At 43.3% G+C, this 13678-nt stretch overlaps 1 protein-coding gene across 3 annotated transcripts in view; it reads left to right on the plus strand.

The window, feature by feature from the left end:
- Positions 1–13678, plus strand: part of LOC115115749 (glycogen synthase kinase-3 beta) — a 76521-nt gene that overhangs the window by 21285 nt on the left and 41558 nt on the right. For 2 of the 3 annotated variants that reach the window (XM_065014853.1, XM_065014857.1), the window contains exon 2: positions 6283–6476. In XM_065014853.1, the coding sequence (XP_064870925.1) occupies positions 6283–6476 (194 nt within the window). Of the gene's footprint in view, positions 1–6282; positions 6477–7036; positions 9961–13678 lie in introns of those variants that run through there. The other variant, XM_065014860.1, reaches the window with a different exon arrangement.

Consider the following 13678-nt stretch of genomic DNA (forward strand, 5'->3'; position numbering starts at 1 on the left):
AGCGAAGTAATTACAGTTTAGCAAATTAACACTGGAGTGATAGATGAGCAGATGGTGATGTGCAAGTAGAAATACTGGTGTGCAAAAGAGGAGAAAAGTAAATAAAACAGTATGGGATGAGGTAGGTGGATTGGGTCGGCTATTTACAGATGGGCTATGTACTGCTGCAGCGATCGGTTAGCTGCTCTGATAGCTGAAGTTTAAAGTTAGTGAGGGAAATATAAGTCTCCAGCTAAGCGATTTTTGCAATTTGTTCCAGTCATTGGCAGCAGATCATTGGAAGGAAAGGCAGCCAAAGGAGGTGTTGGCTTTAGGGATGACCAGTGAGATATACCTGCTGGAGCGCGTGCTACGGGTGGGTGTTGTTATCATGACCAGTGAGCTGAGATAAGGCAGAGCTTTACCTAGCATAGACTTATAGATGACCTGGAGCCAGTGGGTCTGGCGACGAATATGTAGTGAGGTGCCAGCCGACTAGAGCATACAGGTCGCAGTGGTGGGTGGTATATGGGGCTTTGGTGACAAAACAGATGGCACTGTGATAGACTGCATTTGTAAGTCGCTCTGGATAAGAGCGTCTGCTAAATGACTTAAATGTAAATGTAATGTTTGCTGAGTAGAGTATTGGAAGCTATTTTGTAAATGACATCGCCAAAGTCAAGGATCGGTAGGATAGTAAGTTTTACGAGGTTATGTTTGGCGGTGTGAGTGAAGGATGCTTTGTTGCAAAAAAGGAAGCTGATTCTAGATGTAATTTTGGATGGGAGATGTTTAATATGAATCTGGAAGAAGAGTTTACAGTCTAACCAGACACCGGGTTATTTGTAGTTGTCCACATATTCTAAGTCAGAACCGTCCAGAGTTGTGATGCTAGTCGGGCGGGTGGGTGCGGGCAGTGAACGGTTGAACAGCATGCATTTAGTTTTACTAGCGTTTAAGAGCAGTTGGAGGTCACGGAAGGTGTGTTGTATGGCATTGAAGCTTGTTCGGAGGTTAGTTAACACAGTGTCCAAATAAGGGCCAGATGTATACAGAATGGTGTCGTCTGCGTTAAGGTGGATCAGGGAATCACCCACAGCAAGAGCGACATCGTTGCTATATACAGAGAAAAGAATCGGCCTGAGAATTGAACCCTGTGGTACCCCCATAGAGACTGCCAGAGGTCCGGACAACAGGCCCTCCGATTTGACACACTGAACTCTGTCTGAGAAGTAGTTGGTGAACCAGGCGAGGCAGTCGTTTGAGAACCCAAGGCTGTTGAGTCTGCCGAAAAGAATATGGTGATTGACAGAGTCGAAAGCCTTGGCCAGGTCGATGAATACAACTGCACAGTACTGTCTTTTATCAATAGCGGTTATGATATCGTTTAGTACCTTGAGCGTGGCTGAGGTGCATCCGTGACCAGCTTGTAAACCAGATTGCACAGCGGAGAAGGTATGGTGGGATTCGAAATGGTCAGTGATCTGTTTATTACCTTGGCTTTAGAAAGGCATGGCAGGATGGATATAGGTTTATAACAGTTTGGATCTAGAGTGTCACCCACTTTGAAGAGGGGGATGACTGTGGCAGCTTTCCAATCTTTGGGGATCTCGGTCGATGCGAAAGATAGGTTGAACAGACTGGTAATAGGGGTTGCAAAAATGGCGGCAGATAATTTTAGAAAGAGATTGTCTAGCCCAGCTGATTTGTACGGGTCCAGGTTTTGCAGCTCTTTCAGAACATCTGCTATCTTGATTTGGGTGAAGGACAGGCTGGGGAGGCATGGGCAAGTACAGTGAGGCAGAAAAGTATTTTGTCAGCCACCAATTGTGCAAGTTCTCCCACTTAAAAAGATGAGAGGCCTGTAATTTTCATCATAGGTACACTTCAACTATGACAGACAAAATGAGAAAAAAAATCTAGAAAATCACATTGTATGATTTTTAATGAATTTATTTGCAAATTATGGTGGAAAATAAGTATTTGGTCACCTACAAACAAGCAAGATTTCTGGCTCTCACAGACCTGTAACTTCTTCTTTAAGAGGCTCCTCTGTCCTCCACTCGTTACCTGTATTAATGGCACCTGTTTGAACTTGTTATCAGTATAAAAGACACATGTCCACAACCTCAAACAGTCACACTCCAAACTCTACTATGGCCAAGACCAAAGAGCTGTCAAAGGACAACAGAAACAAAATTGTAGACCTGCACCAGGCTGGGAAGACTGAATCTGCAATAGGTAAGCAACTTGGTTAGGAATATTAGGAAATAGAAGACATACAAGACCACTGATAATCTCTCTCGATCTGGGGCTCCATGCAAGACCTCACCCCATGGGGTCAAAATGATCACAAGAACGGTGAGCAAAAATCCCAGAACCACACGGGGGGACCTAGTGAATGACCCGCAGAGAGCTGGGACCAAAGTAACAAAGCCTACCATCAGTAACACACTACGCCGCCAGGGACTCCTATCCCGCAATGCCAGACGTGTCCCCCTGCTTAAGCCAGTACATCTCCAGGCCCGTCTGAAGTTTGCTAGAGAGCGGTTGGATGATCAAGAAGAAGATTGGGAGAATGTCATATGGTCAGATGAAACCAAAATATAACTTTTTGGTAAAAACTCAACTCGTCGTGTTTGGAGGACAAAGAATGCTGAGTTGCATCCAAAGAACACCATACCTACTGTGAAGCATGGGGGTGGAAACATCATGCTTTGGGACTGTTTTTCTGAAAGGGATCAGGACGACTGATCCTTGTAAAGGAAAGAATGAATGGGGTCATGTATCGTGAGATTTTGAGTGAAAACCTCCTTCCATCAGCAAGGGCATTGAAGTTGAAACGTGGCTGGGTCTTTCAGCATGACAATGATCCCAAACACTCCGCCCGGGCAACGAAGGAGTGGCTTCGTAAGAAGCATTTCAAGGTCCTGGAGTGGCCTAGCCAGTCTCCAGATCTCAACCCCATAGAAAGTCTTTGGAGGGAGTTGAAAGTCCTTGTTGCCCAGCAACAGCCCCAAAACATCACTGCTATAGAGGAGATCTGCATGGAGGAATGGGCCAAAATACCAGCAACAGTGTGTGAAAACCCTGTGAAGACTTACAGAAGACATTTGACCTCCGTCATTGCTAACAAAGGGTATATAACAAAGTATTGAGATAAACTTTTGTTATTGACCAAATACTTATTTTCCACCATAATTTGCAAATAAATTCATTCAAAATCCTACAATGTGATTTTCTGGATTTTTTTTCAAATTTTGTCTGTCATAGTTGAAGTGTACCTATGATGAAAATTACAGGCCTCTCTCATCTTTTTAAGTGGGAGAACTTTCACAATTGGTGGCTGACTAAATACTTTTTTGCCCCAATGTAGCTGCGGGGGGTGCAGACCTCTTGGCCGGGTTTGGGGTAGCCAGGAGGAAAGCATGGCCAGCTGTAGAGTAAGGCTTATTGAAATTCTCGATTATCGGTGGAGACAGTGTTACCTAGCCTCAGTGCAGTGGGCAGCTGGGATGATGTGCTTTTATTCTCCATGGACTTTAGTTTCCCAAAACTTTTTTGAGTTAGAGCTACAGAATGCAAATTTCTGTTTGAAATAGCTAGCCTTTGCTCTCCTGACTGACTGCCTGTATTGGTTCTTGACTTCCCTGAAAAGTTGCATATCGCGTGGACTATTCGATGCTAGTGCAGTCCGCCACAGGATGTTTTTGTGCTGGTCAAGGGCAGTCAGGTCTGGGTGAACCAAGGGCTATATCTGTTCTTAGTTATACATTTTTTGAATGGGGCATGCTTATTTAAGATGGTGAGGAAATGTATTTTAAAGAACGACCAGGCATCCTCTACTGACGGGATGAGGTCAATATCCTTCCAGGATACCCGGGCCAGGTTGATTAGAAAGGCCTGCTCGCAGAAGTGTTTTAGGGAGAGTTTGACAGTGATGATTGGTGGTCGTTTGACCGCGGACCCATTGCGGATACAGGCAATGAGGCTGTGATTGCTGAGATCCTGATTGAATACAGCAGAGGCGTATTTGGAGGGCAAGTTGGTCAGGATAATATCTATGAGGTGGTCCATGTTTACGGATTTGCGGTTGTACCTGGTAGGTTCCTTGATCATTTGTGTGAGATTGAGGCCATCTAGCTTAGATTGTAGGACTGCCGGGCTGTCAAGCATATCCCAGTCACCTAATAGAACGAACTCTGAAGATAGATGGGGGGCAATCAATTCACATATGGTGTCCAGGGCACAGATGGGAGCTGAGGGGGGTCTATAACAGGCGGCAAAAGTGACAGACTTATTTCTGGAGAGATTAGAAGCTCGAACTGTTTGGGCATAGACCTGGATAGTATGACATAACTTTGCAGGCTATCTCTGGTGTAGATTGCAACTCCTCCCCTTTGACATTTCTATCTTGACGGAAAATGTTTGCAGTTGGGTATGGACATTTTTGGTGGCCTTCCTAAGCCAGGATTCAGTCACGGGAAGGACATCAGGGTTTGCGGAGTGTGTTAAAGCAGTGAGTAAAACAAACTTAGGGAGGAGGCTTCTGATGTTAACATGCATGAAACCAAGGCCTTTTCGGTTACAGAAGTCAACAATTGAGAGTGCCTGGGGACACGCAGGGCCTGGGTTAACCTCCACATTACCCGAGGAACAGAGGAGACGTAGGATGAGGGTATGGCTAAAGGCTATCAAAACTGGTCATCTAGTGCATTGGGGACAGAGAATAAAAGGAGCAGATTTCTGAGCGTGGTAGAATAGATTCAGGGCATAATGTACAGACAGGGATATGGTGGGATGTGGGTACAGTGGAGGTAAACCCAGGCACCGAGTGATGATAAGAGAGGTTGCATCTCTGGACGGGCTAGTTATGCTGGGTGAGGTCACCGCATGTGTGGGAAGTCGGACAAAGGAGATATCTGAGGCATGTTGAGTGGGACTAGGGCCTCAGCAGTAAACTAAATCAATGATAACTATCCTAAACAACAGTGTACAAGGCATATTGACATTTGAGAGAGACATAAAGCGAGGCATAAAGCAATCACAGGTGATGATTGTGAGAGCTAGCTAAGACAACAAAGGGTAGGACAACAACAGCTAATCAACTAAGACAACAACAACAGGTAAAATGGTGATGAATGGGCAGAGAGGGTCGGTTAACTACACACAGGGCCTGAGTTCGAGGCTGGGGCCAACAGATAAACAAAAAATAAACAAAATGGAGTACCGTGATTAATGAACAGTCCAGCTGTCACGCCCTGACCTTAGAGAACCTTTTTATTTATCTATTTGGTTAGGTCAGGGTGTGATTAGGGTGGGCATTCTAGTTTTTCGTTTTCTATGTTGGCCTGGTATGGTTCCCAATCAGAAGCAGCTGTCTATCGTTGTCTCTGATTGGGATGATATTTAGGCAGCCTTTTCCCACCTGTTGTTTGTGGGATCTTGTTTGTGTGTAGCTGCCTGTGAGCAGCCCAGAACGTCACGTTTAATTTTTCTTCTGTTTTGTTTGGTGAGTTTCATATTTATTAAACGTGTAATTCTACGCACGCTGCGCCTTGGTCCAATCATTCAAACGAGCATGACACCAGCAGGCATCAGCTATGAAGCCAAGTGCTCATAGGGTCCAGTGAACAGCAATAGATGGAACAGGGAAGCATCGGGGTAGTCGTTACTACGCTAGCACGCCGGAGACACGGCGTTAAACGTTAACGTGTTAAAAGTTAAAAGTTAGCGAGTGTGCCAGGCTTCGTAATATAACTCTGACAGTGTGATCATGTGAGTGTGTCAGGCTTCGTAATATAACTCTGACAGTGTGATCATGTGAGTGTGCCAGGCTTCGTAATATAACTCTGACAGTGTGATCATGTGAGTGTGCCAGGCTTCGTAATATAACTCTGACAGTGTGATCATGTGAGTGTGCCAGGCTTCGTAATATAACTCTGACAGTGTGATCATGTGAGTGTGCCAGGCTTCGTAATATAACTCTGACAGTGTGATCATGTGAGTGTGTCTGGCTTCGTAATATAACTCTGACAGTGTGATCCTGTGAGTGTGTCAGGCTTCGTAATATAACTCTGACAGTGTGATCCTGTGAGTGTGTCTGGCTTCGTAATATAACTCTGACAGTGTGATCCTGTGAGTGTGTCAGGCTTCGTAATATAACTCTGACAGTGTGATCCTGTGAGTGTGTCTGTCATCTAGTCTCGCTTGTTTATTTGTCATTAGACACACTCTTCACTTAAGGTCACTGAAGACTATCTCACCCCTTCTCTACCCTCATCCTCTCTGTACCTCCTGCAGGGGACAAGGATGGCAGTAAGGTGACAACGGTGATGGCCACCCCAGGCCAAGGGCCCGACAGGCCCCAAGAGGTCAGCTATACAGACACCAAGGTGATTGGGAACGGCTCCTTCGGAGTGGTCTACCAGGCCAAGCTGTGTGACTCTGGAGAGCTGCTGGCCATCAAGAAGGTTCTGCAGGACAAAAGGTTTAAGGTGAGAGAGACTGCAGGGTGCTCGCAGACACACACACGCACGCACATTTCTCTGATCTCATGAAACGATTACATCATTCTTGTCTTTTCAAAGATAACATCCTTCATTCATCTTTCTGTTGAAGTCTTTTTCTTCCATCCTTTCTTTGTAACGGATGACTTTCTTTCAGAGTGGGTTCTACTATAAAGGATGAATCCTTCCATTCACACTACTGTTCTCTGGTCTTTTGTGAATGGATTACAGGCTCCACACTCTGTTAGTAGAACAAAGAGTGAGACAAACACACACACTATACAGGTGTCCCTCAGTTCCCTGCCACTCTAGTCTAGTTCCACTACTACAGAAACAAACTCCTACATCTACATCTGCTCAGTAGTAGCAGTGAATGCACAGATGGCTGTGCAATGTAGCTTTGTGTTTTGCGTGTGTGTGCGTGCGCGTGTCAAGGTCCAGATTGTCGCCATGTTAACCCAATTTCTCCTAGGACTGACGATACCATCACTATCTCAATGTGGGGCTGTGAATAGGACTGACTGTTGTGTTGCTTTTGTCTTTGTTAGGTCACAGATATTGAGATGAGTGAGATGCAAGGCTTCACTCTCACACAGTCTCACACAGTCACACACAGTCTCACAGTCACACACAGTCTCACAGTCACACACAGTCTCACAGTCACACACAGTCTCACAGTCACACACAGTCTCACAATCACACACAGTCACACACAGTCACACAGTCACACACAGTCACACACAGTCTCACACAGTCACACAATCACACACAGTCTCACACAGTCACACAGTCTCACACAGTCACACACAGTCACACACAGTCTCACAGTCACACACAGTCACACAGTCACACACAGTCTCACACAGTCACACACAGTCACACAATCACACACAGTCTCACAATCACACACAGTCACACACAGTCACACACAGTCACACAGTCACACACAGTCACACACAGTCACACAATCACACACAGTCTCACACAGTCACACAGTCTCACACAGTCACACACAGTCACACAGTCACACACAGTCTCACAGTCACACACAGTCACACAGTCACACACAGTCTCACACAGTCACACACAGTCACACAATCACACACAGTCTCACACAATCACACACAGTCACACACAATCACACACAGTCACACACAGTCTCACAGTCACACACAGTCACACAGTCACACACAGTCTCACACAGTCACACACAGTCACACAATCACACACAGTCTCACACAATCACACACAGTCACACACAATCACACACAGTCACACACAGTCTCACAGTCACACACAGTCACACAGTCACACACAGTCTCACACAGTCACACACAGTCACACAATCACACACAGTCACGTCGTCGTCGTCGTCGGAAGGAAGGAGTGGACCAAAGCGCAGCTTGAAAAGTGTTCATGATTTATTTTATTATCCAAAAAAACACTCGAACAAAGTAACAAAACGAAAGCTCAGTTCTGTCAGGTAACAGAGACGAAACAGAAAATAATTACCCACAAACACAGGTGGGGAAAAGGCTGCCTAAGTATGATTCCCAATCAGAGACAACGATAGACAGCTGCCTCTGATTGGGAACCACACTCGGCCAAAACAAAGAAATAGACAACAAAGAATGCCCACCCCAAATCACACCCTGACCTAACCAAATAGAGAAATAAAATGGCCAAGGTCAGGGCGTGACAGTCACACACAGTATGTGCACGGGTTCACTTCACACTGTTCACAGTGAGGTAGCCAGGGAAGTTTCAACGCTCTTAGTTGTTGTGGAAATTATTTTCTGCATCTACGTCATCGATGAGTCTACCTTTTTTAAGTTCTTAACTAATTCATTAAAATGCTTTTTGAAGGAAAGCCTATCCTCAATCCAGATGCCTATGAGCAGGAGCACGATCAATGAGGCCACCATCCAATGTACGCATGCATAAATTATCAGATCATTTCTTACCTGATTTGGAAAATAACATATACTTCATTTTACCTGCATTAAGTACCCATTTCAGTTCTGCAAGGCAATAGCATACACAAGTGTCATCTGCATACAGGTGAAATATATTTTTCTTAAAGATAAACCAATATTCTTAATGTAAATAGTAAAAAGAACAGAACCAAGAATCGATCCTTATGGGGACACCCTTTGTTATGTCCAGAAAACTGGATTCAACACCATCAGTAAATACACACTGCCTTCTGTCTGTTTAATCATTTTCAAATCAGTTACTTGCAGATGGGTTCTTAGGCTGCGTTTAGACAGGCAGCCCAATTCTGATCTTTTTCAACTAATTGGTCTTTTGACCAATCACATTAGATCTTTTTCAGAATTGGGCAGCCTGTATAAAATCAGCCCGAGTCAGATGTAGAGGTTTGGGTGTTCTGTTTTTCCTTTATAGCAGCCAACCCCCCTCTTTTTCTTTTCTCTCTCTATGTGTGGACTGTTATGAAGAATGAACTCAATGAGTGTTGAGCGCTAAGTCTCCTCACATGACTGCTGCACACACACGCAAACACATGCGAACAGTTCATACACACCAACATCTTTGTCTCCTCCTCTGTTTCTCTCTCTTTCTGCAGTGTGCCTCACACAAGGAGTGAGACATAAGCTGGGAGCTTTGTGACCAGTCGGCACATGTGCACACACACACACACGCACACACACATACACACGTGAGCAGGCTCTGTACCATAATGCAGCTGGCTAAAGTAACTGTGTGTGTTCTAGTGTCAGGCGCTGGGTGGGCTCAGGCTTCTCCCAGTGTATCTTGGGATATGTCCCTCTGGACTTTTTTGAGGGATCATATTTCAGCCCAGTGGAAGAATTACAGTGTAATACCCATAGTGTGTAAGTATAGAGTGTGTGTGCTTGTACTCAGGGCTATAAATGAAAAATAATATTGCTCCCAGCTTTAAAACGTTAGGAGCACAATATAACATTTACTAACACCATAAAATAAGATATATAGCCTATATGAATTCTAGCTACTCCTGAAGCACATGTTGTGCCCTAGAAACTAATATTTAACACAGTAAATGAATTAGTTTAATATAAAAACTAAAATGTTGATACAAATACCTGTCATTGAAATTAAAAAGATTTGTGGAATATTAGGTGTCTACTTTGTGGAAAAGCACAATGTTCGTTCCTATTGAGATGCATTGCACTGAAAATTGTACCCCGTCTCTTTAAGAGCAAATTTGTGATGAGGACATGCAAGATATCTGTCATTCATTCATTGCTATGACCAGTGATCTCCTGAAGAAGCTATCCCCTTTCCTTTCTTTCTGTGCCCCCACATGTTATACGTGTTATACTGGTTAAGTCACCAGGTTGTTAGCTAGCTAGCTAATGAGGGAACAAATATGACTGAACAAAGTGTAAAACAAAGGCGGCCCGTGAATGGCCTATGACATGGTTTATGAATGTAAAAAAGTAACTCAAATAAACTTATTCTGAATCCATTTTTTTCTGCTGTTTTGAATGAAGACATTCTATTTTGCGATCTCACAAAATAAATGTGAAATCTTTGAGGAGAAGTTCAATCAGTGAATCAGGTCATCTCCATGGTAACCAGAGACTTTCTGCCATACATGCCTTCAAACTACCGTTAAACCCCTTAAGGTGCTTTGAGGGGCTCTCTGCAGCACCCTTAAACCATTTCCTTAGGTAAGAAGAAATGGTTCCTTAAGGTAAATCATTAAGGGAAACACTTAAGATGTTTTATGCGACCAGGCCTGATCGTTTGAACTGTTTGTTTTCGATGTATTAATGGTGCAAGCATGACGCTAACGAATCTGCGCTTGGGAAACAATGGCACATCAAAGCCTAATCATTACCATAATTATAATAAAAATAAATATATATACAGTGGCAAGAAAAAGTATGTGAACCCTTTGGAAATACCTGGATTTCTGCATAAATTGGACATAAAATTTGATCTGATCTTCGTCTAGATCACAACAGACAAACGCAGTCTGCTTAAACTAATAACACACAAACAATTATACGTTTTCATGTCTTTGTTGAACACACCATGTAAACATTCACAGTGCAGGGTGGGAAAAGTATGTGAACCCTTGGATTTAATAACTGGTTGACCCTCCTTTGGCAGCAATAACCTCAACCAAATATGTTCTGTCGTTGCGGATCAGACCTGCACAACGGTCTGGAGTAATTTTGGGCCATTCCTCTTTACAAAATTGTTTCAGTTTAGCAATATTCTTGGGATGTCTGGTGTGAACTACTCTTTTGAGGTCATACCACAGCGTCTCAATCGGTTTGAGGTCAGGAACCTGACTTGGCCACTCCAGAAGGCGTATTTTCTTCTATTGAAGCCATTCTGTTGTTGATTTACTTCTGTGTTTTTGGTCGTTGTCCTGTTGCATCACACAACTTCTGTTGAGCTTCAATTGGCGGACAGATTACATTCTCCAGCAAAATGTCTTGATAAACTTGGGAATTCATTTTACCTTCGATGATAGCAAGCTGTCCAGACCCTGAGGCAGCAAAGCAGCCCCAAACCATGATGCTCCCTCCACCATAATTTACAGTTGGGATGAGGTTTTGATGTTGTTGTGCTGTGCCTTTTTTTCTCCACACATAGTGTTATGAGTTCCTTCCAAACAACTCAATTTGAGTTTCATCTGGCCACCGAATTTTTTGCGAGTTGTGCTGTGGAACATCCAGGTGCACTTTTGAAAACTTCAGATGTTCAGCAATGTTTTTTTTGGACAGCAGTGGCCTTTTCCGTGGAGTCCTCCCATGAACACCATTCTTGTTTAGTGTTTTACGTATCGTAGGCTCATCAACAGAGATGTTAGCATGTTCCAGCATGTTCCAGAGATTTATGTAAGTCTTTAGCTGACACTAGGATTCTTCTTAACCTCATTGAACATTCTGCGCTGTGCTCTTGCAGTCATCTTTGCAGGATGGCCACTACTAAGGAGAGTAGCAACAGTGCTGAACTTTATCCTTTTATAGACTATTTGTCTTACCGTGGACTGATGAACAGCAAGGCTTTTAGAGATACTTTTGTAACCCTTTCCAGCTTTATGCAAGTCAACAATTCTTAATCTTATGTCTTCTGAGATCTCTTTTGTTCGAGGCATGGTTCACATCAGGCAATGCTTCTTGTGAATAGCGAACAAAAATGTTGTGAATGTTTTTTATAGGGCAAGGCAGCCCTAACCAATATCTCCAATCTTGTCTCATTGATTGGACTCCAGCTTAGCTGACTCCTGACTCCAGTTAGCTTTTGGATAAGTCATTAGCCTAGGGGTTCACATACTTTTTCCAACCTACGCTGTTCATTTTTAAATGATGTATTAAATATAGACAAGAAAAATACAATCGTTTTTGTGTTATTAGTTTAAGCACACTATGTTTGTCTATTGTTGTGACTGAGATCATCAGATCAAATTTGATGACCAAGTTTTTGTAAATTTCCCGGTAATTCCAAAGCGTTCACATACTTTTTCTTGCCACTGTCTATACAGTACCAGTCAAAAGTTTGGACACACCTACTCATTCCCGAGTGGCGCAGCAGTCTAAGACAATGCATCTCATTGCTAGAGGCGTCACTACAGACCCTGGTTTGATTCCAGGCTGTATCACACCTGGCCGTGATTGGGAGTCCCATAGGGCTGCGCACAATTGGCCCAGCATCGCCCGGGTTAGGGTTTGGCCGGGGTAGGCCTTCTTTGTAAATAAGAATTTGTTCTTAACTGACTTGCCTAGTTAAATAAAGGTTAAATAAAAAAATTAAGAATTTCTAGGATTTTTCTTAATTTCTTCCTGTTTTCTACATTGTAGAGTAATAGTGAATACATCAAAACTATGAAATAACATGTGGAATCATGTAGTAACCAAAAAAGTAAATATATTTTATATTTGAGATTCTTCAAAGTAGCCTCCCTTTGCCAAGATGAAAGCGTTGCAAACTCTTGGCATTCTCTCAACCAGCTTCATGAGGTAGTCCAAATTTGAGATTTTTAGTTCCAACCGCTGTGACTTTGTGAGACACAGAGTAGTGTGCAAAGCTGTCATCAAGGCAAAGGGTGGCAAGAAGAAGAATCTCATCTAAATTCTAAAATATACTTTGTTTAACACTTTTTTTTGGTTACTACATGATTCCATATGTGTTATTTCATAGTTTTGATGACTTCACTATTACTTTATAATGTAGAAAATAGTAAAAATAGTAAAAAACCCTTGAATGAGTAGGTGTCCAAACTTTTGACTGGTACTATATATATTGGAATTTGTTTTGTCTCACGGTGCTCCCAAATTCACACAAGCTCCATATAGCACGTTGGGGGTGATGAAACAGCGGAAGCCCATTCATTTTCAATGAAGGAAGCGAAGTGGGTGGGTGGACCGTTGGGCGACGTGATCATGGGCGAGGGAGCGTGAACAGGGCGGGACCAAAGTTGAGAAAATATTCACTTTTGTTGTGTACTCCGTGACATCGCATTGCTATTGACCAATCGAAGTTCACTATAGTTTCCAGCCCCTACTGGATTGGTTGTTGATACCTAGCACTACCTAGCCTGCTTACTAGCATCAGCATGAGGGTGACGAAAGCGTGGCTGTCTGAATTTATGCGTTTAAAGGATCTCAGCCGCTGAACTCCAGGTCACACAGCGAAATATTTTGGCGTATAAGCCTTTAGAGCCCTGTGCATTGTAGCTTTTTCTTGGTCTGATAGCTCAGAGCGTCTGATCTTTTCCATCCATTTCTTTGTGGAGTGTGCTCTGCTCCACCATCCTGATAGGGCCATTGTCTGTATGACACCATCCATGGTGATGGTGTCATGATGTCACTGTGGTTTACCAGTCTTTTATTTTCATTTTCTATTTAAGGGATTTATTGGCATGGAAACATATTTTTTATTTATTTTACCTTTATTTAACCAGGCAAGTCAGTTAAGAACAAATTCTTATTTTCAATGACGGCCTGGGAACAGTGGGTTAACTGCCTGTTCAGGGGCAGAACGACAGATTTGTAACTTGTCAGCTCGGGGGTTTGAACTCGCAACCTTCCGGTTACTAGTCCAACGCTCTAACCACTAGGCTACCCTTGCCAAAGCAAGTGAAATAGATAATGAACAAAAGTCTCTCTCTCTTTCTCTCTCTCTATTTCTCTTTCTTTCTCTCTCTCTCTCTTTCTCTCTCTCTCTTT

This window comes from Oncorhynchus nerka, linkage group LG3 (assembly GCF_034236695.1).
Source record: "Oncorhynchus nerka isolate Pitt River linkage group LG3, Oner_Uvic_2.0, whole genome shotgun sequence".
NCBI lineage: Eukaryota > Metazoa > Chordata > Actinopteri > Salmoniformes > Salmonidae > Oncorhynchus > Oncorhynchus nerka.